Raw genomic sequence first — 22,487 nt, 5'->3', positions numbered from 1 at the left:
TGCATAGCGTATGAATATCTACAGAGAATGTACAGTTCTGTATTATTTACATCTTACGAGTGGATTTATCGACAATCCCAAGGCCAGGCCCAGAGTCACATTAGTGAATACCCGAGGCCAGTCGCCTCTATCGACATGAAATCATACGGGAGGCGAACAGCCATTATAAAATCGCGCTCGGAGCGCGACATCAAGCCAGCAGCACACTCCGCCCTCGGGCGCGCCGTCAGAGAATCGTCCTGGCGCTGTCCGGGCGCACAATCACGCCCGTGACGCGGCACACGGCGCCGCCGTCACGTCACGTCACACACCGTCTCTGCGCTGGCAGCACTGCGCCGGCGGCGCACGGCGGCCTCTCAATATCACCGGGCACTGGCCGCGCGTCGGGCGCCTGGCGCCGGCAGCGCCCCTGGTGGCCAGCTCGGCAGTCTGTATCACGTCGCCACCGTCGTCTCCACCGCCTACTTGGCACAGCGTTCGAAGTAGACGGTGCCGACGTACCCGCCGCGTAACGACTTGTTGACGTTCTGCTCGAACTGACGCCGGTTGTGCTGCAGTACCTCGGCCGCCTCCTTGTTGAGCGGGTCCTCCGGGTTGGGCTCCTGTGTACGGCACATAGCGGCGGTCAGAATTATGGGACACGGGTCCTCCGGGTTGGGCTCCTGTGGTACGGCACAGACCGGCGGTCAGAATTATGGGACACGGGTCCTCCGGGTTGGGCTCCTGTGTACGGCACAGACACAGAGCGACGGTCAGAGTAAGACACGAGTTCTCCGGGACACAGCGGAGGCCAGAACAGGATACGGATCATCCGGGTTGGACTCCACGGTCAGAATAGGACACGGGTCCTCCGGGGGTCAGGATAAGACACGGGTCCTCCCGGACTCAGCGGCGATTAAAAAAGAACATGGGCCCTCCGGTACAGAGCGGCAGGCCACAATTGAACACTGTTACGGCCAGTGGGATTCATCGACACAACTGCTGAGGTCGGCCATATTTATCGACAAAACAGTCACCCGGTCAGATCCTAACAATGCGATCACACCTCTTCACAACTGATCGCTACGCCTAGCGACAACGGGACAAAGCCACTATGCATCGTTTTTGAGTGGGAACACAAAAGTACGGATGTTAAACCATTTACATTCATTCACTGAAGTCAGAACATGTTCAGCGTTCCCCGCATACTCACGGGCTCACTCACCTGTAGAAGGGCCCTTCTAACCAAATGTAGGCACAGTCATGGTTCAGCAGCGGGAACATCAGCAGTTTCGCTAATCTAAAAACATACCACAATTGCATTGCCGGGAGTTAAAGTCTTTGGCCGACAGGCGCGGACCCACCAGAAAGAGGTACTGAAGGCCGTAGACTATGGAGTTGATGGTGAGCACCGGCTTCCAGTCTTCCCTGAGGATGTTGAGGCACACGTTGCCCTCCAGATCGATGTTAGGGTGATACACCTGGAACAGAGAGCGGCAGATCAAACAAGAGTACAATACCTTACCTACATACACCCAGAGGTTCGGTGACCGCAAGCCAGCGCTACGAGTACGACATACATAACGGCTTTGCTAGTGTAGATTCTTCAACAATGGGACGTGAAACCTGCTCACTGTTACATGACAATGCTCACCTAATACGCACTGATAATATTTGTACTTACAATAATGTACATATCGACCTGCCATGGCACAGCTGGGCGGATCCCTCCTGTCGAACTCACCATAGTGTCGCATTTCACCTTGGGCGGCTCATGAGGGTAGCTGGAGCCGACCTTGAAGCTGAACACGAACCGACCTCCTCGGTAGTACCCCTGGAACAGGGCGGCAGGGGGTAGGGGGTGAGTTGTGGGGCGCAGCACTCCCCGGGGGCCGGGTATCACCCCGCCCTGCACGGGCCCGTCTCCGATAGGACGGGTCTGTGCACTGTGCAGCCCCGGGCCACCGACACCCACAGGACGACCGGCATCCGGCCAGGAAAGTCCGCACTATCAACAACGGCAACAGTAGCATCCAGGGCCCGATGGAAACAACCACATCCCGCCGGGACGCGCATTATGTCATGGACCGGGGATAGAAGCCATCGCAAGGACAATGCGTCAATATTAATGAAAACTTGTGTTTATCAGTCATGCTTCATGACGATACTGGGAGCTCTTAGGTATGTACTTACATGTTCAACCAATAGCACTATGCAACAGTCATTTTGTTCCTGAGTAACGACCGATTTTTTTTGGACTCATTGGATCTCATTATAACCGAAATGGGCATTTGTTTTGATCTAAAAATGCTTTTCCGGTTTTCAGAGACGATTTTCGATTTTTGGCCCCGAAATTCGGTTTTTGGCCCACCGTGTCCGGTGTAATTGAGTAATCGACTCGCGGTAACTTTCATCGCCTTTCCTATGCCACAAGCTTTCGAATGATATCCGTTTTTGCATATTTGCTTGTAAAAATAATGTCATAAATCTATGCTAAAGTGAGAAAATGTTGAAATTTTGCAAAAATTTGACATTTTTTTCGATTTCATTTCAAAATAGAGAAAAAATAAAGGCTCTATCAAAATTCTGAGCCCAGTTCCTTGAAGAGCATTCAATTTCCGTTCGGAAGGTATTATTTTAGAGCATTTTATCGGTTTACTGTGGCGTCCAGATTGAGTCACTTGAAAAACGGGCCCCCAGCCATTTCCATGACAATATGTGTTCAGTGCATGAAGAATCATTCTAACAAATGGAGGTACAGATCAAGATTCTGAGCGACAGGACTGCTCAAAAGTAAGTTCCTGTGTGTGACCCGAGGTCACAAGGGGTCAACAACATGACCTCAGTTGACCCCTCGTTGACCCTATGGCGTTAACATACGTTATCAGGTTAATGCTATGTGATATGACCTAGGATATGTGTTTAGGTTAACTCAATCTGGACGGCACAGTAAACTGATAAAATGCACTAAAATAGTACCTTCCGAACGGAAATTGAATGCTATTCAAGGAACTGGGCTCAGAATTTTGATAGGGCCTTTAGTTTTTTCTCTATTTTGAAATGAAATCGAAAAAAAATGTCAAATTTTTACAAAATTTCAACATTTTTATACTTTAGCATAGATTTATGACGTTATTTTTACACGCAAATATGCAAAAACGGATATCATTCGAAAGCTTGTGGCATAGGAAAGGCGGTGAAAGTTACCGCGAGTCGATTACTCAATTACACCGGACACGGTGGGCTAAAAACCGAATTTCGGGGCCAAAAATCGAAAATCGTCTCTGAAAACCGGAAAAGCATTTTCAGATCAAAACAAATGCCCATTTCGGTTATGATAGGACCCAATGAATAAGAAAAATTTGGTCGCTTTCCAGGAACAGAAAATCTTTCATTTTTTGTTGCATAGTGTAGTTGACGCTATTGCTGCTAATTGCTATTGATCTCATCTAAGCTCAAAGTTAACAAAGGGTAGGTATGTCAACTATTCAGAAGACCATTAGTGGTCAGAAAAATGGCAAAATATGTCTCACTTTCCAATCGCTTTAATAGCGAGATGTGTTAGATGTCCTTGCATATGCATTGTGCTTGTCTCACCACACATTCAACATATGTAAATGCATAACCTTGCGTCCAATATGAATCGGGCATGCCGAATGCTGTAAATAAAACGGATAGCGCCATAACTTTGAGGACCACTGAAAGTAAAATTCACGAATCACAATAACGTAACTGTCTGTATTCAACAAATGACCCCGGCGGTATCGCTGCCGTTCGTTGAGGTCATAGTTAGCATCCGACAGGGATTAAGCCCGTCACTGTAACCATAATCGGCAGCATCCGACCAGAACTAAGTTGCTATCGATATCGGTATATTTAGCATTTAACAGAGCAAAGTCATCACAACTAACATTCCACAGTACCGCACCATGTACCTAGTTAGGATCCGACAAGGACTAAGCCCGCCTCTTGTTTGTTTGCTTGTTTGTTGGGGGTTAGGGGCGCGCCGACTGTGAGGTCATTTTGCGCCCATCTAAGCCCGCCTCCATTACCGTTACAGTTAACATCCCACAGGAGGAACCGTTAGAGCTATCGTCATAGCTAGCAGCCAGCAGAGACCTGATTTATCGCTCTTATCGCTCTTATACCTAGCCTATCGTCGTTATTTCTGGTTTATCGTCGTTACACCTAGTTAATCGCCGTTATATCTAGTTTATCATCGTTACACCCGGTTTATCATCACTTCCCTAGTTTATCGTCGTTATATCTGGGTATAGTCGTTACACCTGGTTAATCCACGTTAAACCTGGGGTAGCGTCGTTACACCTGATTTTTCATCGTTTCACCTGGCTTATCGTCCTTATAACTGGGTTACCGTCGTTAGACCTGGTTTATCGTCGTTAGACCTGATTTATCGGCATTAGACCTGGTTTATCGTCGTTACATTTGGTTTATCGTCGTTATATCTGGTTTCTCGTCGTTACGTCTAGTTTATCGTCGCGTCGTTCAATCTGGTTTCTAGTCGTTGCATCTGATTTCCCATCGTTACATCTGGTTTCTCGTCGTTACGTCTGGTTCATCGTCGCGTCGTTACATCTGGTTTCTCGTCGTTACATCTGGTTTATCATCGTTACATCTGATTTATCGTCGTTACATCTGGTTTCTCGACGTTCGTCGCTACCGACACTCACCTCATCCGGGCAGATGATCAGCTTGAAGTTCAACAGGTCGTCAGGGTCAGGGAACTCGGTCTGACACGTCTTCGGCAGGTTCAGCTCATTGATGTCTGAAAGAAACACAGGGAGTTATTTAAACGTGCAATTCACTGGACGGGCTAGTTTCGCTAACCTTTCCTTTTTCCTATTCTTCTTTTCCTTTCTTCTTCTCCAATTCCCAGTCATGTCGGATAAATAAATGAGACTCAACTTCACCAAAATGAATGATTCCAGACATCCGTTTCATTTTAAGTCCCCAGCTTTGAAGTGCTCAGTGCTCACTGAAGTGTGTCCAATGTCCATGCACCAAAGCTCCGAGTAATTCAGGGATGACGGGTCTGTCCCGACACTTCACTAGCCAGACCGTGTCCTCCGCGGGGTCTAGTGAATAAGACATCCATCTCTCGATGTCCGGCATGGAATTCTCGGTCGGAGAGTAGCACCTTAACACTGACATTCTGAAGTGCTTCGTTTCTTCCTTCTGGCCACAAACATCAGAATGCCTTTGAAATGTCTAATGTCTCCACTTATAGTTCTCTATCAACATTCAGATATCTCAACCACATTTTTGATGCTGCGATTGTGATTGCTAAAGGAGAAATGGGCGCTGAGGTCATATAATGGTTGTAGCTGTCACAGTGTTGAGTGATGGATTAGCCAGGGTGTATCTAGACAGCAGGAAACCAAATGGTCACACCTGCCATGCGCGCTCCAGCTAGGTAGTAGATACTTCGCTATTGCATCACCAGAGTGATTGTGGTGTGTTTTTCAGTGATGATAGGTCAAGGATCAAGTCTTCCCATTTTATCATACCTTTGGAATGGTCAAGAAAAGCAAAGAACCAATGGATCGCACATGGCTGGTAAAATGCATGGTATCATGGAGACCTGCATAGTGCTTGTTTTTTAACCTTCAGCAGAAAGTAGATAAAATACCAAGGTCCCTTTCTTCTAGACAGGAAGCTCTCTCAAATCTTAAGGCCAAACATTAAATACCTAGGTATATCACCATTTCCCAGCATGCTGATCCACTCCTGAGGATTATTAAGCAGTTGCGTGCATGCAGTGACCTTCACCTTCTTCTGAAACCTTGCTGTGCTCTGCTCAGCTGCTCCCTATGGGTGCAGCACTTCATCAGTTGGTTGCAACCAATGACTTCTTTGGACAGTGGCAAAGCAAAGTAGGATATCTTGAACTGCTGAAGGGCAATTAAAGATGAATTCATGCTGCATTTATTACGTGAAAACACTTCACTTCAGCTAACTGGTTTAAGACTTCATTCACCTATCTGATAGCCAATGGAAAATAGCTTGAAATTTTACAGACCAAATTGCTTTTAAATTCAACACTGATATGGGCTTGACTGATGCGTTAAAACTGATACGGATAAACATTTCAGCCTTTAAAAAGATGTACCCACTCTGACTCAATAAGCAATAATCTTTCACCTTTTGTTTTCCCTTTACCTTTAGTAATTCGGAGCTGGGCAGCAGAGACTCGCTTTGATGTTGAAGGCGACTGGCCGCTCTCATCCTTCTTCTGTTGCTTGAGAGAGAACAGCTTGATCATTGTGCCAGTGATGCTAAAAGGGTGATGCAATAACCTATGCGTGAAATAACAAAAGAACACAGACACAACTCCGACGGGAAACAGACTTTCGCCCCCCAAAATAAATATCGCCCCAGCGCGGACCCTCACAAAACTCAGTAGGTGGAACTATGGTCATGAGTACCCAAATATAGGAACGTTCCCATTTTTGGGAACGGAGTTCCCAAATATGGGAACGGGCGTTCCCATTTATGAGAACGGAAGGTAATTTTTCGGCCGTTCGCCCACTAAAACTCATTAGTGCACCACGTCTCAAAAAAGTGCACGCTTATTTAAGTATCTACTAAATCTCTATAAAATTATCTTTAATCTGACCGTTGAACAAGGAAATTGACCGTCGAATGATATTTTTAATGATTTTTTGAAATGACGGAATGGTGAAAACATGGGTTATACTACATTTAACATGCAATTTTAAGGAAAATGAAGCGTTTTTTACATTTTGAGGTCAAGTATAATAATTTTCGCCTGGTTATGAAGTTTCATACTAGCGACACCAGATGCTGACATATGCAAGCGAACACGCGGACAGTCCCGTGGTAATATTGTTGACTTTTGGTGTCTGGGCGCACGACCGCGTGGAACGTCAGTGATTTTACCGAACTACTTTTGTAAACTCAGTTTCAGTGGTTTAAAATTATTCAGCTGTATTTTATCAGCCCGGAAAGACATATTTTATTTGGATGCTAGCTGTTTAGCGTTGTTTTATAAGGAGCGTCATGAGCGTGGTTTTTGTCTTCCGTGTTTCTAAGCATGATCGTTTTGGGGGAATTTCTCTTATATAGGTCGCTCTGTGTGGCTTATTTATAATTTTTATGCTGATTTCGATCATTCCTCGTGCCCATCCTACCAGGCCTTTTGCCACTTGCACTCATTAAGAAAGGAAAAAACTAGATTTTCATTGGGACTAGGTGTTTTGAGGATGTAACATATTCAGCGTTCCCATTTTTGGATACTTCCTTGTGCTCGTCAACTATCGGTGATAAACAGACAGGTGCTTGACATGTCTCCACCCTCGGCGCAGACGGTGGATATAGGTATGGAAGACCCTTGTTGAACATCGCTGAGCGTTTTGAATTACGTAATCCTGCAGAGGGGGGCGTGCCCGCTGCGAGATCGACGGGAATAAAAGCGCAGAAGACCGGGCGAAACATGCGACGGTCTTGCCGGAAAGGTCATCTGATGATTGTTGCGTTAACAATGATTTGCGGCGTTGGGCGTGTTGCTTAAAACATTTTTCGATGTTGTGAGTGCCCAAACCGGTATTTTCAGGCCATGGCCACCAATTTGGCTATCTCAACTCAAAACTAATGTTAAGGTGGGATGGTCCCTTTAATGAAAAGAGCCCCTGAAAGGCGTCGGTGAAATCGTTCCCAATATTGGGTACGCCGTTCCCATAATAAGGAACGCTTGCAGCGCCAGTGTACGAGAGCGTTCCCAAATTTGGGCTCGCGGCCCGGATGATGGACTGCTTTAGATATAGGGGAACGATTTGAAACTACGATGAGCCTTACAATATCAAACTCTTTCCCAACAATATTGAGACAAATATCAGGCGGTTCACGATCGTTTTATATTTTTTGGACGTCATTTAACGATTCTTTTTCTTGTTTTAAATAATGCCTACATGGCGTTCCCATATTTGGGTTTATCGTTCCCAAACATGGGAACGAAAATGCGTTCCCGAAAATGGGTACGCTTGACCATAGTTCCGCCTACTGCTCTACACCAGGTGAGACCGCGCGGCGACTGCCTTTCATTGCCATTCATTGTTATGTATTTAGGGCCTTGGCCTACTGAACTAATCGGTGGGAAAGCCAGTGACCCCTCGCAACTGTGTAATAAGCGGATTTATGATAATACAAAAGGCATAACGGGCATAACCATTGAACGCGTATAGTTTGCTTCAAGGAAGAGTACGTTGTCCAACGTTGTCAGCTGATAGGCACAAAATGTCGGAAAACGGTATTAAAAGGTATATTTTAGTCCACTTTGAGGCCTTGGTTTACTCTTTGACATCTTTTAAAATTATTTTTCAGCTTAAATATTTTCATCAAAATTTTCAAACTTTAAGAAAAAGAAATAAAGAATAGCGAAGGAAAGCAAAATAAATAAGAACAGCTGACCAGCAAATATATCGTCTAAGTAGCGCCGGAGTTGACGACAGACATAACTGGTGCTTGCCGTGTGTGGTGCAGAATTTCGCAGGGTATGTTGATGTTTAGCAACATCAGTAGTAATAAAGGCGTTAGGTGATTATTTACACTAGGTTAGTCTGCGTTTTATTAATATATGTGCTTTTGCTACTCAATTACATTGGATTACACTTGAGTGGTCACTGTGGCAGATAGTATTTAAGCGTCAACATGCTGGGCACCATTTGTTGCAACAGTTTGAGTTGTTGCACACCAACACTGACCACTTCTGGCTAATAAATATTTTCTGTGCTATCAGGACAGTTAGGGAGGCAAAGCTAGACATGTTCATGTTACAGTTGGATCAGTTATATTTCAATGACTGATTTTAATGACCACTGCTGATTCTATTCTTTTTTTGTTTTGTTGTGGGGAATGTATTCTCTTTTAACTAAACATATTCACTTCTCATCCTTTGCTCCACTTCTTTGGCAATTGCGTTTTTAGTCATATCATGCCAGCTTAATAAAAAATCAAATGACTTGAAAACACCACTTGAAACTAGCTTAACCTTACCAAACACACGATACTTCACCTCACTCTGTATCGAGATGACAGCTGCCAACTGTCCACCACCTTAGTTGAAAGAGCTTATTTTTTTAGAAGTGTCTGTCTTAAATTGAATTCTGGAGGAAGTTAAAACCGGCCTCTTTTCATTGTTATGTGATATTGGGTGCTTTACTCAAATTTTGTCTCTGTTGCAGATTGTTTTACAGGTGTTGAAATGGACAATGTTTTTATTCCATTTTCTTCATCTGGTCTGCCACAAGGATCTAAACTTTCAACATACCTTACTGTGAGTTTTCATAATAAACATTTTATGCAATGTGCAAACTGCCATATTTTGCATCACTTTTAATAACTATGCAGTATGCATTTCCTGACATGACTAATAGGTAGTACCTAGTAAGTTTGAGATCAATATGATTGATAAATGCTTCAGTTTGCATTTATTGCTGTGCTGATCATTAAAAGGTAATGCATTTTCAGTAAGGTATTCTGCAAAATGCTGCATAGGTATGTTACAAGCTCATTTCAGGGCATGCTGCATTGCCCGTCTTAGTGCTTTATTGGTTGTGCTCTATCATTTTATCTTGCTGTCACAATTCCCTTGGTAATCAGGGATTTAGGACTGTGTAATATGCCCTGCTTAGCCCATTTTATTCATAAATATTCATGAATTACCTATGCCAGCATATTTCTCACTAACATATTTACCTAATGCTGTGACATGTATTGCATGTAGGTATTATCTATGCAACACCTGTTGCATATACCTACTAGGTAGCTAGTAGCTACCTAAATTATGTGCCTAAAAGGTGCCTAAAAGCAGACAACAGAAGCATTTAATGTTTTTTTTGTTACTGCCTGGTAGATAATTGCTCTGATAAGAAAATCCATTTTTCAGTGCCCTTCAAACTTACACTTCCCAGTGATTAGCTAGAATGCCACGTTCTTGGAGTATTTGCCATTTGGTGTCGCTCATATTACCATGTATCCCCATAGCTCTGTCATGTGCCACTAATTCACCATATGTCGGCCCGCCGCGGTCATCTGACCAGTCCTGCCACCCACAGAGTCGTGTGCCGGACCGGCCTGAGCTGAGCAGCGCTCTTTCGGGCCTGACACTCAGTCCGGCCGGCAAGGGCCGCGGCCTGGGCCCCTCGGCGCGCCCCTTCACACCGGAGAGCACTGCCAACGGCTCACCGCCGCAGTCGGCGGCCGCTCCGGCAGGGCCCGCCTCCGCGGCCGGACCGCCGGGACAGGAGGCCGCCGACGCCGCGCCCCTGTTTGAGGTCAGTGGGGTACCTACCGTGGTCGCCGCTCAGGGGCTGCAGTAGGGACAGGGGTGGAGAAATATGCCGAGTTGGGGTTGCATAGACGCAGCAAATCCGCCGCCGCCCGAGCGGTGACCTTGACCTCCGCCGTCTGGTGCGGCTCCAAAGCCAAGCCGGCGCAGCCGGCGTGGAATTGGGAAGACTCGTGCTACCCCAACTCGGCACAATTGTCCACTCCTGAGTAGGGACTGGCTGGATAGAGCTGATATAGTCAATACTCCTGAGTTGTGGTTTCGAGAAAATACTAGTAGGTAGAATTTTGTACTTAACTGTTCGTGCCATGCTGCAATGTTTGTCATGGATTTGACCTCGAGTTGATAAACTGTATTGGAACCATCCTAGTAGCTACCAATCACCAATGCCTTCCCCTCCCCCACAGGAGAATGTGGGCGGCACGACGTACTATTTCCGCGCCGAGGACGCGGCCGTGCAGAAGTCTGCCGAGCCGCCGACCATCACGCCGCCCTACACGGCGTACGTGGCGCCGCCCGCGCGTCTCTCGGACGCCCAGGCGGCCACCCACCCGGCCAGCTTCTTCGTCAGCGACCAGCTGCGGGAGGCGATCCTGCGCCAGCAGCACGTGCTGCTCATGCAGGCCAACCCGCAGGCCTTCCCCGGTGGGTGCCCGACGCCCGTCGCCCCGGTCAGAGGGTGGGCAGAGGACGTATGGAGGCACTCCAGAGTGCAGAACTGTGACATAAGCTCGCTACCAATGTGTGACCATTACCCCTTCTTGTCAGACCTGCCCACCGAGGTGGACAACTACCACGAGCTGTGTCTGTGTGTGTCTGTGATCTATATGTGACCGCTACCCTCCGTGTCAGTACCACGAGCTGTGTCTGTCTGTGTGTCTGTGATCTATACGTGACCGCTACCCTCCGTGTCAGACCTGCCCACGGAGGTGGACAACTACCACGAGCTGTGTCTGTGTGTGTCTGTGATCTATATGTGACCGCTACCTCTCCGTGTCAGACCTGCCCACCGAGGTGGACAACCTACCACGAGCTGTGTCTGTGTGTGTCTGTGATCTATATGTGACCGCTATCCTCCGTGTTACACCTGCCCACCGAGGTGGACAGTAAGTTACCACGAGCTGTGTCTGTGTGTGTCTGTGATCAATATGTGACCGCTACCCTCCGTGTCAGACCTGCCCACCGAGGTGGACAACTACCACGAGCTGTGTCCTCTGGAGCCACCCGGCCAGCCGCACAAGTCGAGCACGTTCGGTTACGTCACCAGCGCGTACAAGGCGACCAATACCAAGTCGGGACAGTGCTACTGTCTGCGGCGGATACACGGTGGGTGATAGGTTGGATACAATGCTACTGCCTCTGGCGGATACACGGTGGGTGATACTGGATACAGTGTTACATCCTCCGACGGATACACGGTGGGTGGATACAGTGCTCCTGGGGAGGGGGATATAGTGCTACTGCCTGCGGAGGATATACGGTGGGTGGATACTGGATACAGTGCTACTGCCTCTGGCTGATACACGGTGGGTGATAATGGATACAATGCTACTGCCTGCGGCGGATACACGGTGGATGATACTCATGGATACAATGTTACTGCCTCTGTCGGATACACGGTGGGTGATACTGGATACAATGCTACTGCCTGCGGCGGATACACGGTGGGTGGATACAGTGTTACTGGAGGGTATAGTGCTACCGTCTGCGGAGGATACACGGTGGATGTATGGTTACAGAGGGTTCGTCCGCAGGGCTGTGTGCTAGACAGGACGAGCTCAACACATACTTCTTGTTTGGGCCTGTTTGGGCCGGTCTAAGGGCAAGGCTAAAGATGTTTGATGAGACAAGAGTACTTTGAGTTGAGTCTATGAAATAATTCCCTGTGCGTTTACAGCGGCCTGTTGGTGCTTGTCACGCTGTGCTGAGTTGCCGGCATTGGTCGCCTCTGACGATGCTCCCCACGCGCGCAGGTCTGAGACTGTCCGGCACCAAGTGTCTCCAGCTGGTGGCCCTCTGGAGTAAGGTGAACCATAGCAACCTGGTCACACTCCGGGAGCTCTTCACCACGAAAAGCTTCGGAGACAACTGTGAGTGCCGATCGCAGGCCAGAGGCCCTTATCTGTGGTATACATATGACGATTAATTTGTCGCTTATTTTAACAATGGTTGCCACTCTTCCATGCTGCCTGCTCGACAGACGACTGAGATGCTGATGGTTCTAACAGTGACAAGCCTTCCTTACCGTCGTCGGTGGATCCAGACGTGGTGACCGACCCCCGCCTCCCCCCGCAGCGGTGGTGATGGTGTACGACTTTCTGCCTGCTGCCGAGACGCTGATGGCGCGCCACTTTAGCCAGCCGCCGCAGCTGAACGGGTTCTCCGACCCGTTCCAGGACCCGAGCATACCGCGGCCCTACAGCGCCCAGAAGAACGCCGTGCTCCGGCAGCAGAACGGTGAGTGCGCCGTAACAGCGCCGTCTCGCCGTCTGGCATTGTTTCACCGACTTATATCCGACCTTTCAACATCTGCTGTCAATCGACTTCTCAGTACATAATACGTAGGTAGGTGATGCTCGTGTTTCCAGTTGGTTTCCGCCATGCCCGTCTGTCATCATATGTGCTGACCTCCGGGCGCGGATCTGACCCGGCCAGCCCCGGAGTTCGCGGTGCCGTGTGCTGAACTGACCCCTGACCTCTGGCCTGTCTCCGCTGATCCCAGAGCCCGCGGTGCCGTGTGCTGAGCTGACCTCTGACCTCTGACCTGTCTCTGACAGCACTGATACCGGAGCCGCTTATCTGGAGTTACGTGATCCAGCTGACGGGCGCGCTGCGGCAGGTACACTCTAGCGGACTGGCCTGCCGCGTGCTCGACCCCAGCAAAATCCTCGTCACTGGTGAGTACTGACGGCCTGGCGAGCGCTCTGGCCTATAGACCGCTGAACATAGAAGGGTCTGCTTGTGAGTTGTGTAGGGCCTGGATCAATCAATTTACTATTCGTTTGTTTGGGACAGTATAGTTTCTTTGTATGACTTTTAGTGAGTTGCCATGGTTTGGCCGGGATGGCCCGGCTTTTTTCGGTATCCTTAGAATGCCAGCTGTGACTGATAGATGTGGTAGCGGCCAACTTGTGAGCTCCCCAATCCCGGATACGTGTTCCAGGACGTTTTACAAGGACATGTGTTATACGTGTCCCGTGCCCCCAACAGGGAGCGACCGGCTGCATATCAACTGCTGCGGCGTGCTGGATGTGCTGCTGTTCGACAACAACGCCACCAACCCGCTGGCCATGGTGCCGCACTATCAGGTGAGTCTCGGCAGCGGACCATAGTAACGTCACAGGAGCGGGCCATGGTGCCGCACTACCAGGTAAGTCTCGGCAGTCGGCAGCCGCTGTCTACCAGCTGTCTGAAGCCAGCTGCAGCCACCAACCCGGCTGGCTATGGTGCCGCATTATCAGGGTAAGCGTGTGTACCACTGCGGTCTGCAGCCAGCTGTGAACTCAGTATCCACCAACCCGCTAGCCATGGTGCCACACTACCAGGTTAGTCTCAGCTGTTGTCCGTGACAGGGCGCCGGTTAATAAACGTCCGGCTGGACTGAGCGCGTTTATCGCCGCTGTGATACGTCGTGTGGGGAGCGTAGTCTGCCCACGCCACTCCGTCTGACCGAGCCGCCGCAGCTGCGACTGACCCCAACAACCATGTCACAGTCAGACCGGCAGCAAACCCACCATACTGAAAACACAGTCAGGGACCGCGTCAGCTGACCCTGCCCCCTCCCCGCTAACAGCAGGAGGACCTGGTCAGCCTGGGCAAGCTGCTGCTGGCGCTGTCGTGTAACTCGCTGCTGGCCGTGCAGCGGGACAACTTCAGCACCAGCATCAGTATCGTGGAGCGACACTACTCGGCCGACCTGAAGGCGCTTATCATGAGGTGGGCGGCGCTGCGCCGGACAGTAGGGCGAGCGGGCGGCTCCCCGCTCTGGGACGGGTCGCATATGAATTGCTAAATCTAAAACGTGCTTACCAGGGGCGTGTTTGATGTTGTGTGTTTATAGTAATGTAATTGTCATTGGTTTATCTAAGTTTACCGTCCAGTCCTTGGTAACAATTTTACACTGCTTATGTACCCTAGATTTTCCTCCTCTGCCTGTTTGAGTCTCCTAGCCCCTTCCCATGCTCCCAGCTCTATCTATCTCAGGTCTACGGACCTCTCCCACCGACTGTTTCGGCCACAGCCGATAAATGCTCCCTCCCACCGCGGCGGCCCATCTCAGCCTACTGACCCCTCTCCCCGTCTGCTGCAGCCTGCTGATGCCGCCGCGGCCGTCTGCCTCAGTACGCTAACCCTCCCCCTCTGTCTATTTCAGCCTGCTGATGCCGCCGCGGCCGTCTGCCTCAGTACGCTAACCCTCCCCCTATCGATTTCAGCCTGCTGATCCGCCGCGGCAGTCTGCCTCAGTCTACTGACCTCTGTCCCCATGTATTTCAGCCTGCTGATGCCGCCGCGGCCGTCTGCCTCAGTCTACTGACCTCTGTCCCCATGTATTTCAGCCTGCTGATGCCGCCGCGGCCGCGCACCATCGAAGACGTGATGCCGCTGATCGGAGCGCGCTTCTATCAGCAGCTGGACACCAGCGGTCGGCTGGCCGAACGGCTCGAGGACGAGCTGGGCCGGGAGGTACAGAACGGACGGCTCTTCCGGCTGCTGGCCAAAATGTCGGCCATCACAGAGAGGCCTGAGTGAGTCCCAGGGAGGTGGTGTGGGCAGTCAGACGTGCCGTACATACGGGACGGGAACGGGAGAGTTGGTGACCGGGCGTGGACCAGGGGTGTAGACCGTAGACTGGTCAGTGATCGTTTTGGGCGAGTTTGTTGCTGAATCTGACAGGGCGTGGTTACCTGTATTGCCTGCGAGTACGACTGGCGGAATTTGTATTCAGTTAGTATCTTCTATCATTAGGTGACCCGTGTACGTACCCGCCAGGGTGACCCTAGACAAGCCAGCCGGGGTCTGACCCGTCTGTACGCACACCACCAGGCTGAACCTGGAGCCGTCGTGGGCCGAGACGGGCGACCGCTACATGCTGAAGCTGTTCCGCGACTACGTGTTCCACGCGGTGACTGACGAGGGCCGGCCGTTCCTGGACATGGCGCACGTGGTCCAGTGCCTCAACAAGCTGGACGCCGGCTCCTCGGACAAGGTACGGGCCGCAGGACGCGGCGGGCGCCGGTAGTGTATACTGTATTGTGGGGCCGCGGCGGGCGCCGGTGGTTTCCAGCATTAGTGAGACTGCAGTGAAGCAAACAAATGTACAGAATTATTGGTGACTGCAACGGGGGAGTGTAACGGTAACTCATGTTCGTGGAGACTGCAACGAGACACAAGACGAAACCACTTTGTTCCGGAGACTGCAGTGAGGCACATGACGATAACACAGGACATTGGAGACTGCAGGCACGGAATATATAGTCTACGACATGGAATGGACAGAAGCTTCGATTAGCATTGCCACGTGTGTAACCAAAAATCAAGGATTTTGCCGGATGAATATCCGGAGATCCGGAGGAAGCGGATGAATTTCTTTCCACGTGGGTTTACATTTTCATATATTTTCTTAACATTTCATACATTTTTTCTTAACAATCGTCGAATGATTCGTCTTCAAGGGCCAAGTTGTGACTGTGACTTTGAAATGGTAACCGTATATTTTATTGGAAACTTTTAGCACACATTGTTACGGGAGCATTTATACATTATTCATTGCATTAGAGTTTTAACATTGGTCTAAAATTAAATGAAATTCGATGAAATTCGTCTAAAATTTGATGAAGATGAGGAAGTGCGAGCACTCGCGCTCTACTTTCAGGGTCCCAGGACTATATATGGCCTTGGTCCCAGGGCGTATCGGTTCCTACAAAAACGGTACGTCCTTCCCCATCCTCGAACTCTGCGGGGGAAGATGGAAAAAATACAGATGCGACCTGGCTTTCATGACGCTATCTTGGCTCTCATAAAAGAGAAGTTCGCCGGAGCAAGTGCCAAGGACAAGCTGTGCATCATTTCGTTCGACGAAATGCAGCTGAAACCAAGGTTGGCCTACCAGCGGGGTGATGACGTCATCGAGGGCTTCACTGATCATGGCTCTCTCTGCCGCGCCAATGCCTGCGCCGACCACGCCTTGGTCATGATGGTGCGGGGCGTCAGTGTCACCAAACGCTGGAAACAGCCCATCGGTTTCTTTCTGAGTTCCGGAACGACCAAGGCCGTTGTGCAGCAGCAGCTGTTAACACAGTGTGTCCAACGTGTAACAACAACAGCGGGATTCACTGTGCTAGCTACAACTTGTGACATGTCAAAGAACAACCAGGCGACCTACAGACTGCTCGGAGCTGCGGAAACCGGCTTGTTCATCGTGGACGGGCACGAGGTTGCTGCTCTGTATGGCGTGCCTCACATCTTCAAATGCATACGAAATGCATTAATGAAATACGATATTGAAGTAGACGGTGAAGTAGCCTCTTGGAGTCATTTAGAAACACTCTACACACTGGAATGCGCTTCTTTCCCACGGGCTGCTCCAAAACTAAGCCAGAAACACATCAGGCCAAACAGCTTTGAAAAATGAAAGTCAGCTATGCCCTACAGGTGATGAGCCGGACAGTAGCAGCAGCAATCACATTGCATGCGACCCACGGCAAGCTCCCGCGCACTGCACTCCCGACTGCTACTCTCCTGCTGCGCCTCAACGACCTGCTCGATGTGCTAAACTCTTCCGCCCGGTTCGACCCCTGCTCAAAGCCACGCGCGATATCCAGCCTCCATCCAGCAACGGTGGGAGAACACATGCAGTTTCTTCAGGAGAGCGACGCCTGGCTGCAGCGGTGGACGGTCGGTGGCGGCGCCAGCATCGACTCCATTCGAGGACTGCGACAAACGATAAAAGGCGTGGTGAAAATCTGGGACTTGTGTCAGGCTGCTGGGTGCACGTTCCTGTGCACTCGCCGCTTAAGCCAAGATCCAAGCTACTGAAAATGAAAGAGTTTATCTCGGCAAAAATATATATTAGGCACATACACGGTGCCTGTGTACCTACTTATAATGGAGAAACATTATGACAACGTTTGAAACGTTTAACGCAACCCCTCCTCTAAATGCATTTATGAAACGTGAGTGGGCCAATAAAGGCAACTAGTTTTAACTGTAACAAAAAAAGCACTTCTGGGCACGTAAATGGGGTAAATGTGGTAAAATGTGGTAAAATTCACCACCCCATATCGCCTCTACCGGAAACCCGTTTTAACCCCCGAAGGACATTGGCAATAGAGCAGGATCGTTCATGTTTATCAAAACAGCCGGCAACTTTCTATCGCAGCGAAAGGTTGGCTAGGACGAGAGTCATTGCTTTCACTGACTATGACAAACCTACTCGAACGGATTTTCACCTAGGAAGTTACCAAACGAATGTTGAAAAATACATCAGCACCATGAAAAAAACCTTACCCACCATCCTCAGCAACGCCGCCTCCCTCCGGCGTCCACCAGAAAAGGGCGGCAAACGAGCGAAGTTTAAATTGTCAGAAGCGATTCCAGACAGCAACACCTGATTAGAATAAAATGCACCTTCTCATATTGCCCCGGTACCCCGTTATGCCCCACCTTCCCCTATTAGTTATAGGTCTGGCAACTATACTTTCATCCTCGTAAAGGAAGTAACCACAGCGAATCCGCACGACTAAATCAGCAGGTCGCCAAAAACTCGGCAGTTACAGGAAATCTCGATCTTGTCCATTCCATGTCGTAGACTATATATTCCGTGCTGCAGGGGAGCACATGACGATAACACAGGACATGGGAGACTGCACTTAGGCACATAACGATAACACAGGTCATTGGAGACTGCAGTGGGGCACATAACGATAACACAAGACATTGGAGACTGCAGTGGGGCACATGACGATAACACAGGACATTGGAGACTGTAATTGGTTACATGACGATAACACAGGACATTGGAGACTGCAGTTGGGCACATGACGATAACACAGGACATTGGAGACTGCAGTTGGGCATATGACGATAACACAGAACATTGGAGACACTTCAGTGGGGGACATGATGATAACTCAGGACGTTGGAGACTGCAGTGAGACACATGACGATAACACAGGACATTGGAGACTGCAGTTGGGCACATGACGATAACGTAGGACATTGGAGATGCTGTAGGGATAAAACAATAACACGGCATGTTGGAAATGCTGTTGGGGATATAGCAATAACAAGGGATGTTGGAGACTGTGATGGGGTATATAACGGTATCACATGATATTTAAGGCTGTTGTGAAACTTGTCACGATAACACACTATATTGGAGACTGCAGTTGGTCACACAACGATAACACAGGACATTGAAGAGTACAGTATCGCACATTACGATGGAGACTGCAATCATGGTGCACATATCGCAATATTGGACATGGTGATTGCGCTGTGGAACAATAGCATGATATGGAGGGGGCTGGCGGCGCTTTCCGTGGTTCTTTTCCCTACTGCTCGGCCGTAGACTCATGCAGCGTCGGTTGGCGGTGTGCCGTGAAACAGGGCTCAGGACGGGTCGAACCGACGCCTAGCCGCGCCTAACTAGGCAGGGTGGGATTTGAGAGGATTTTACTAGACCACTGATCGACGAACTAACTGTAGTCTGATGATGAGATGTTGGTACGAAGTACCACTCCTGTTCCGACCAGTCCAGCATAACTAACACCACCACCTAACGAGCCCTCGCCCTCATATGGTGCTAGCGCCGATTAGACCATGCGCGTGCCACAGCCCAACCGGTCACTTTTACCAGACTTGCGCAACCGTTTGTGACTGTGGGTGGAGAGGCGAGCGGAGGATCTGAGCGTCTCAATGTCATTTCTGGAGTCAAATGATCATCTGCGATTAGCTCGTCGCCGCCTTAGCTCAGAGGCAGAGCACCTGTCTCGTAAACAGGGGGTCGTGAGTTCGATTCTCACAGGCGGCAGGAGTGCGGCGCTCCGGTCGGGGTCGCGTTTTGATGGAGCTGCTCCCAGTGAAGGAAGGTTTGCCCAAACGTGGAACCAGCCTTCGAGAACGAAGTGGCAGTTGTTCGTACTCCTGATGGTGGGAGGCGAGCGGTTTGCGGCGAGTGGATGGGGAAAATCAGAAGGATTAATAGTTTTATGTGTTTTCCTGCAGACATGTCCGCCCCTGTATTCGTATTTCTTTCTCCCTACAGTGCCAGTTGACGTTAATTTGTTCTTGATGCAATCGTCCATCTTTAGAAGTTTAGGTAGATCTGTTTGTTGTTCTCTGTGACAGCTCTGTGTCACCCCATTCTGAAAACCCATCCTGCTGTCGCCCCATCTGACAGTCTGTCCTGCTGCCGTCCCAGCTGACAGTTGTTTCTTATTTCGTCCCGGCAGATCTGTCTGATGTCGACCCAGTCTCTGACAGTGGTTTCTGCTCAGCTCACCTCGGCAGATCTGTCTGACCCATCTGACAATGGTTTCCTCTCTCACCCCGGCAGATCTCTGTCTAATGTCGCCCCCTCATATCTGTCCGATGTTACCCCAATCTGACAGTTGTTTCCGCTCTCGCCCCGCAGATCAGTCTGTTGTCGCCCCCTCATATCTGTCTGATGTTACCCCAATCTGACAGTGGCTTCCTCTCTCGCCCCGCAGATCTGTCTGATGTCGCGGGACATGCAGAACGTGCTGGTGGCCACGTACGCCGAGCTGAAGCAGTGCTTCCAGCGCTCCTTCCAGGAGGTGTTCGAGGAGACTCTGGCCAAGGAGGACGCCACGGCTTCCTAGTGGCGCCCAGTGCACGGACGGACGGTCTGCGCCGGAGCCTCGCTCGGCTGGCCGCGGCGGGGGAGGCGCGCGCGGCGCCCTGAGGTCGGTGGCGGGCGCGCGGAGAGTCTGGTAGGTTGTGTCCGGCTGTTGGCGGGGTGGCGGCGCGGCCGGGGGGTGGACGGCGCACCCTGACGCTCCCACCCAGCCGGCCGCACCACTCCGCGGGGCTGTGGCTCGGGGGACGGGAGGGCAGGGGGCAGGGGCTCGAGCAAACTGATGGGGTTGTGAGCAGGCCAAGCGCCGATGAGCCGTTCAAAAGTACCACCCGTGAGCCGTTCAAAAGTACCACCCGTGAGCCGTTCAAAAGTACCCCCCCCCCCCCCTCCCACCGAGTACACTCGTATACTCACCGTCCCACTTCCTACTTACCGGATTGTCGTCATAATGTCTCATTTTTAGGTATTCATCTATAGGGATCGGCCACACACACAGCTTCGTGAGCTCGACAACGACAACTGGTGGCTAGGAACTTATTTGCAGAGTAGTCCCCAAATCTTACTCCTTTACTTAACCCTACGGCGCTGCATGAAAAGTATCCTGCTCTGTGCTTTTACTGAGACATTTCAGCTTTGTTATTTAAGTTGCTGACACTTGCTGCGCTCGTTTTTTAAGCTAGATATTGCCAGTGGCCAGATAAGTGGTACGATCTAATTAGATTCAGTCTTTTTAAGCAGACTGAATCATCTCCTTAATATTTGCTCGCCAGTTTATATATTATAGGGCGAGTACGTGGAACAGGCGAGATGCAATCATTGAGCAGTGAGCCACTGCACAAAGGGCTGGCCGTACTTATGTCTTTCTGCATTTTCCATGCAGAACGCGTTTAGATCTGTCTATTTTGCATTTTATTTGCTTGAAGTCCCTCGTGATATTACGATGGCTGAAAATGAACCCAAATGATTGCGCTGCGACCGACTTATGTATTTATTTATGATATGCACCCATTGAAGGTCGATGTTTTAGCTTTATACATATTTGCGCATTAAACTTTATAAACCAGGGAGCATAGCATTCATGGACCTTATGTTCCACTCAGCAACATGTTTCACAAATATGACTCGTGGCGTCTCATTCACCCTATTCCACCCGTCCAAAGTATCGCCACCCATTGATCGAAGGTACAAACAGACCCTGCTTCCATAACGCCCGGACGGATGCCGCGTCCGTCGGGACGCACCCCGAGCGCGCGCTGAAATACGGCGCTGCAATGCAACATGTGGCGACACTGCTTGCAGCCCCGGATAGTTTTTGTATGCTCTCTCATCTGGCCTGGAATCGGACTATTTTTTATATGATTATCAAATTGAGGGATGCACTTGTCATCCTCTTTTACTATCATCCGCGCTGACAGGTTTGATCCGCTCAAAGCACGCTCTGAAGCTGTGCTGTCGGTCGGGCTCGTCCCCGTTGTGTGTTTGCGTCTCCGGAGGTGCTACTGGTGAGACCCCGTGTCCCAGGGTAGGGCGCCGTGCCGACTGGAAGGGTTTCCAACAGGGTCGCGTCGCGGTCTCTGTGGCTTGGTCGCTCCGCGGTGCGCGCGCGCTGTGGCCAGCCCAATCAGACCGCTTGTCTTATGTGTAAGTGTGTGTGTGGATGCGTATATTTGTGCGTGCGTGCGTCGGCGTCGTGAAGCGGACGCTGTACAAAGTCGCGGCGCTGTTACGGTCCGGCAGGAGGCAAGTGGTCTCCGCCTGCCGGGACGCTCTATTCGAGCCGCTGACCCGGCCGACCGAACTGACCTCGGATGGCCGTTGGTTGATAAGCCAACGCCAGAGACAGTGATGGCAGTAGCGATAAGAGGCGATTGTGTCGGTGTCAGAATTGCATAATTTTATGCGCACTTTTCGCGTATTCGTTGCGTCGGTTTCAGCTGTCTACCGCAATTGTGGCGAACCGGCGAAATTCCCGACCACAACGGTCTGCATGTATTTATTTACAAAAAGTGTGATGTTTTATACTCCATTGTCGCAGTGAATTCCACAATTGTGCTCGACATTTTTGCCTCACTATATCGCTGAAGTCCTGGCCGTTTTGGCTCCAGAAGTATTTTTAATTTCCTAGGTGTTGTATCTAGGAAAATATGAAAGAGATGTCTTATTTTGAGACTGACAGGTAAAGCTCATAAAAATGAATAAAAATGAAAATATTAATGTTGTTTGCCGAAGACCGAATGCTTCTTCTACCCGAACGCCTGCAGTTATACCCAAAGGATGATGACATACCACACCCAAGTGTGGTATGTCACACCCAAGTCGTTTATAGGGAAGCACTTAGGAGGAATTTCAGCGCGCGCCGTC

General features: G+C 50.0%; 2 protein-coding genes and 1 non-coding gene across 11 annotated transcripts; 2 read left to right on the top strand and 1 right to left on the bottom strand.

Moving 5' to 3' along the window:
* Nucleotides 1-25: 25 nt before the first annotated feature.
* LOC122364158 (NEDD8-conjugating enzyme Ubc12-like) lies at nt 26-8,149 on the bottom strand. Of its 9 annotated transcripts, none has more exons than XM_043334298.1 (6): nt 8,103-8,149; nt 6,160-6,395; nt 4,671-4,765; nt 1,724-1,813; nt 1,344-1,460; nt 26-602 (listed from the first exon to the last, which is right to left on the bottom strand). In XM_043334298.1, the coding sequence occupies exons 2-6, from the start codon at nt 6,260-6,262 to the stop codon at nt 462-464; spliced, it is 546 nt and encodes a 181-aa protein (XP_043190233.1). In that variant the 5' UTR covers nt 6,263-6,395; nt 8,103-8,149; the 3' UTR covers nt 26-461. The 9 variants fall into 9 exon arrangements, with proteins under 9 accessions (XP_043190233.1, XP_043190231.1, XP_043190225.1 ...); XM_043334296.1 differs by having other exon boundaries at nt 6,160-6,275; nt 8,127-8,132; XM_043334290.1 differs by lacking the exon at nt 8,103-8,149 and adding an exon at nt 7,562-7,580 and having other exon boundaries at nt 6,160-6,275.
* Nucleotides 8,150-8,497: 348 nt separating this feature from the next.
* On the top strand, nt 8,498-22,340 carry LOC122364156 (PAN2-PAN3 deadenylation complex subunit pan3-like). Its single transcript, XM_043334287.1, has 13 exons — nt 8,498-8,510; nt 9,201-9,292; nt 10,074-10,292; nt 10,714-10,951; nt 11,480-11,632; nt 12,280-12,396; nt 12,602-12,763; nt 13,084-13,203; nt 13,517-13,614; nt 14,100-14,242; nt 14,863-15,051; nt 15,350-15,512; nt 20,017-22,340. Exons 2-13 carry the CDS (start codon nt 9,221-9,223, stop codon nt 20,146-20,148), a joined length of 1,806 nt encoding a protein of 601 aa, XP_043190222.1. The 5' UTR covers nt 8,498-8,510; nt 9,201-9,220; the 3' UTR covers nt 20,149-22,340.
* Nucleotides 19,266-19,337, top strand: Trnat-cgu. The gene has a single exon. It is a non-coding gene; the product is annotated as a tRNA-Thr (tRNA).
* Nucleotides 22,341-22,487: the final 147 nt, after the last annotated feature.

The sequence above is a fragment of the Amphibalanus amphitrite genome, unplaced genomic scaffold (assembly GCF_019059575.1).
Source record: "Amphibalanus amphitrite isolate SeventyFive unplaced genomic scaffold, NRLGWU_Aamphi_draft 000659F_arrow, whole genome shotgun sequence".
NCBI classification, from domain to species: domain Eukaryota; kingdom Metazoa; phylum Arthropoda; class Thecostraca; order Balanomorpha; family Balanidae; genus Amphibalanus; species Amphibalanus amphitrite.
The sequence above is the reverse complement of the archived record's forward strand: the minus strand, read 5'-3'. Positions and strand labels throughout refer to the sequence as shown.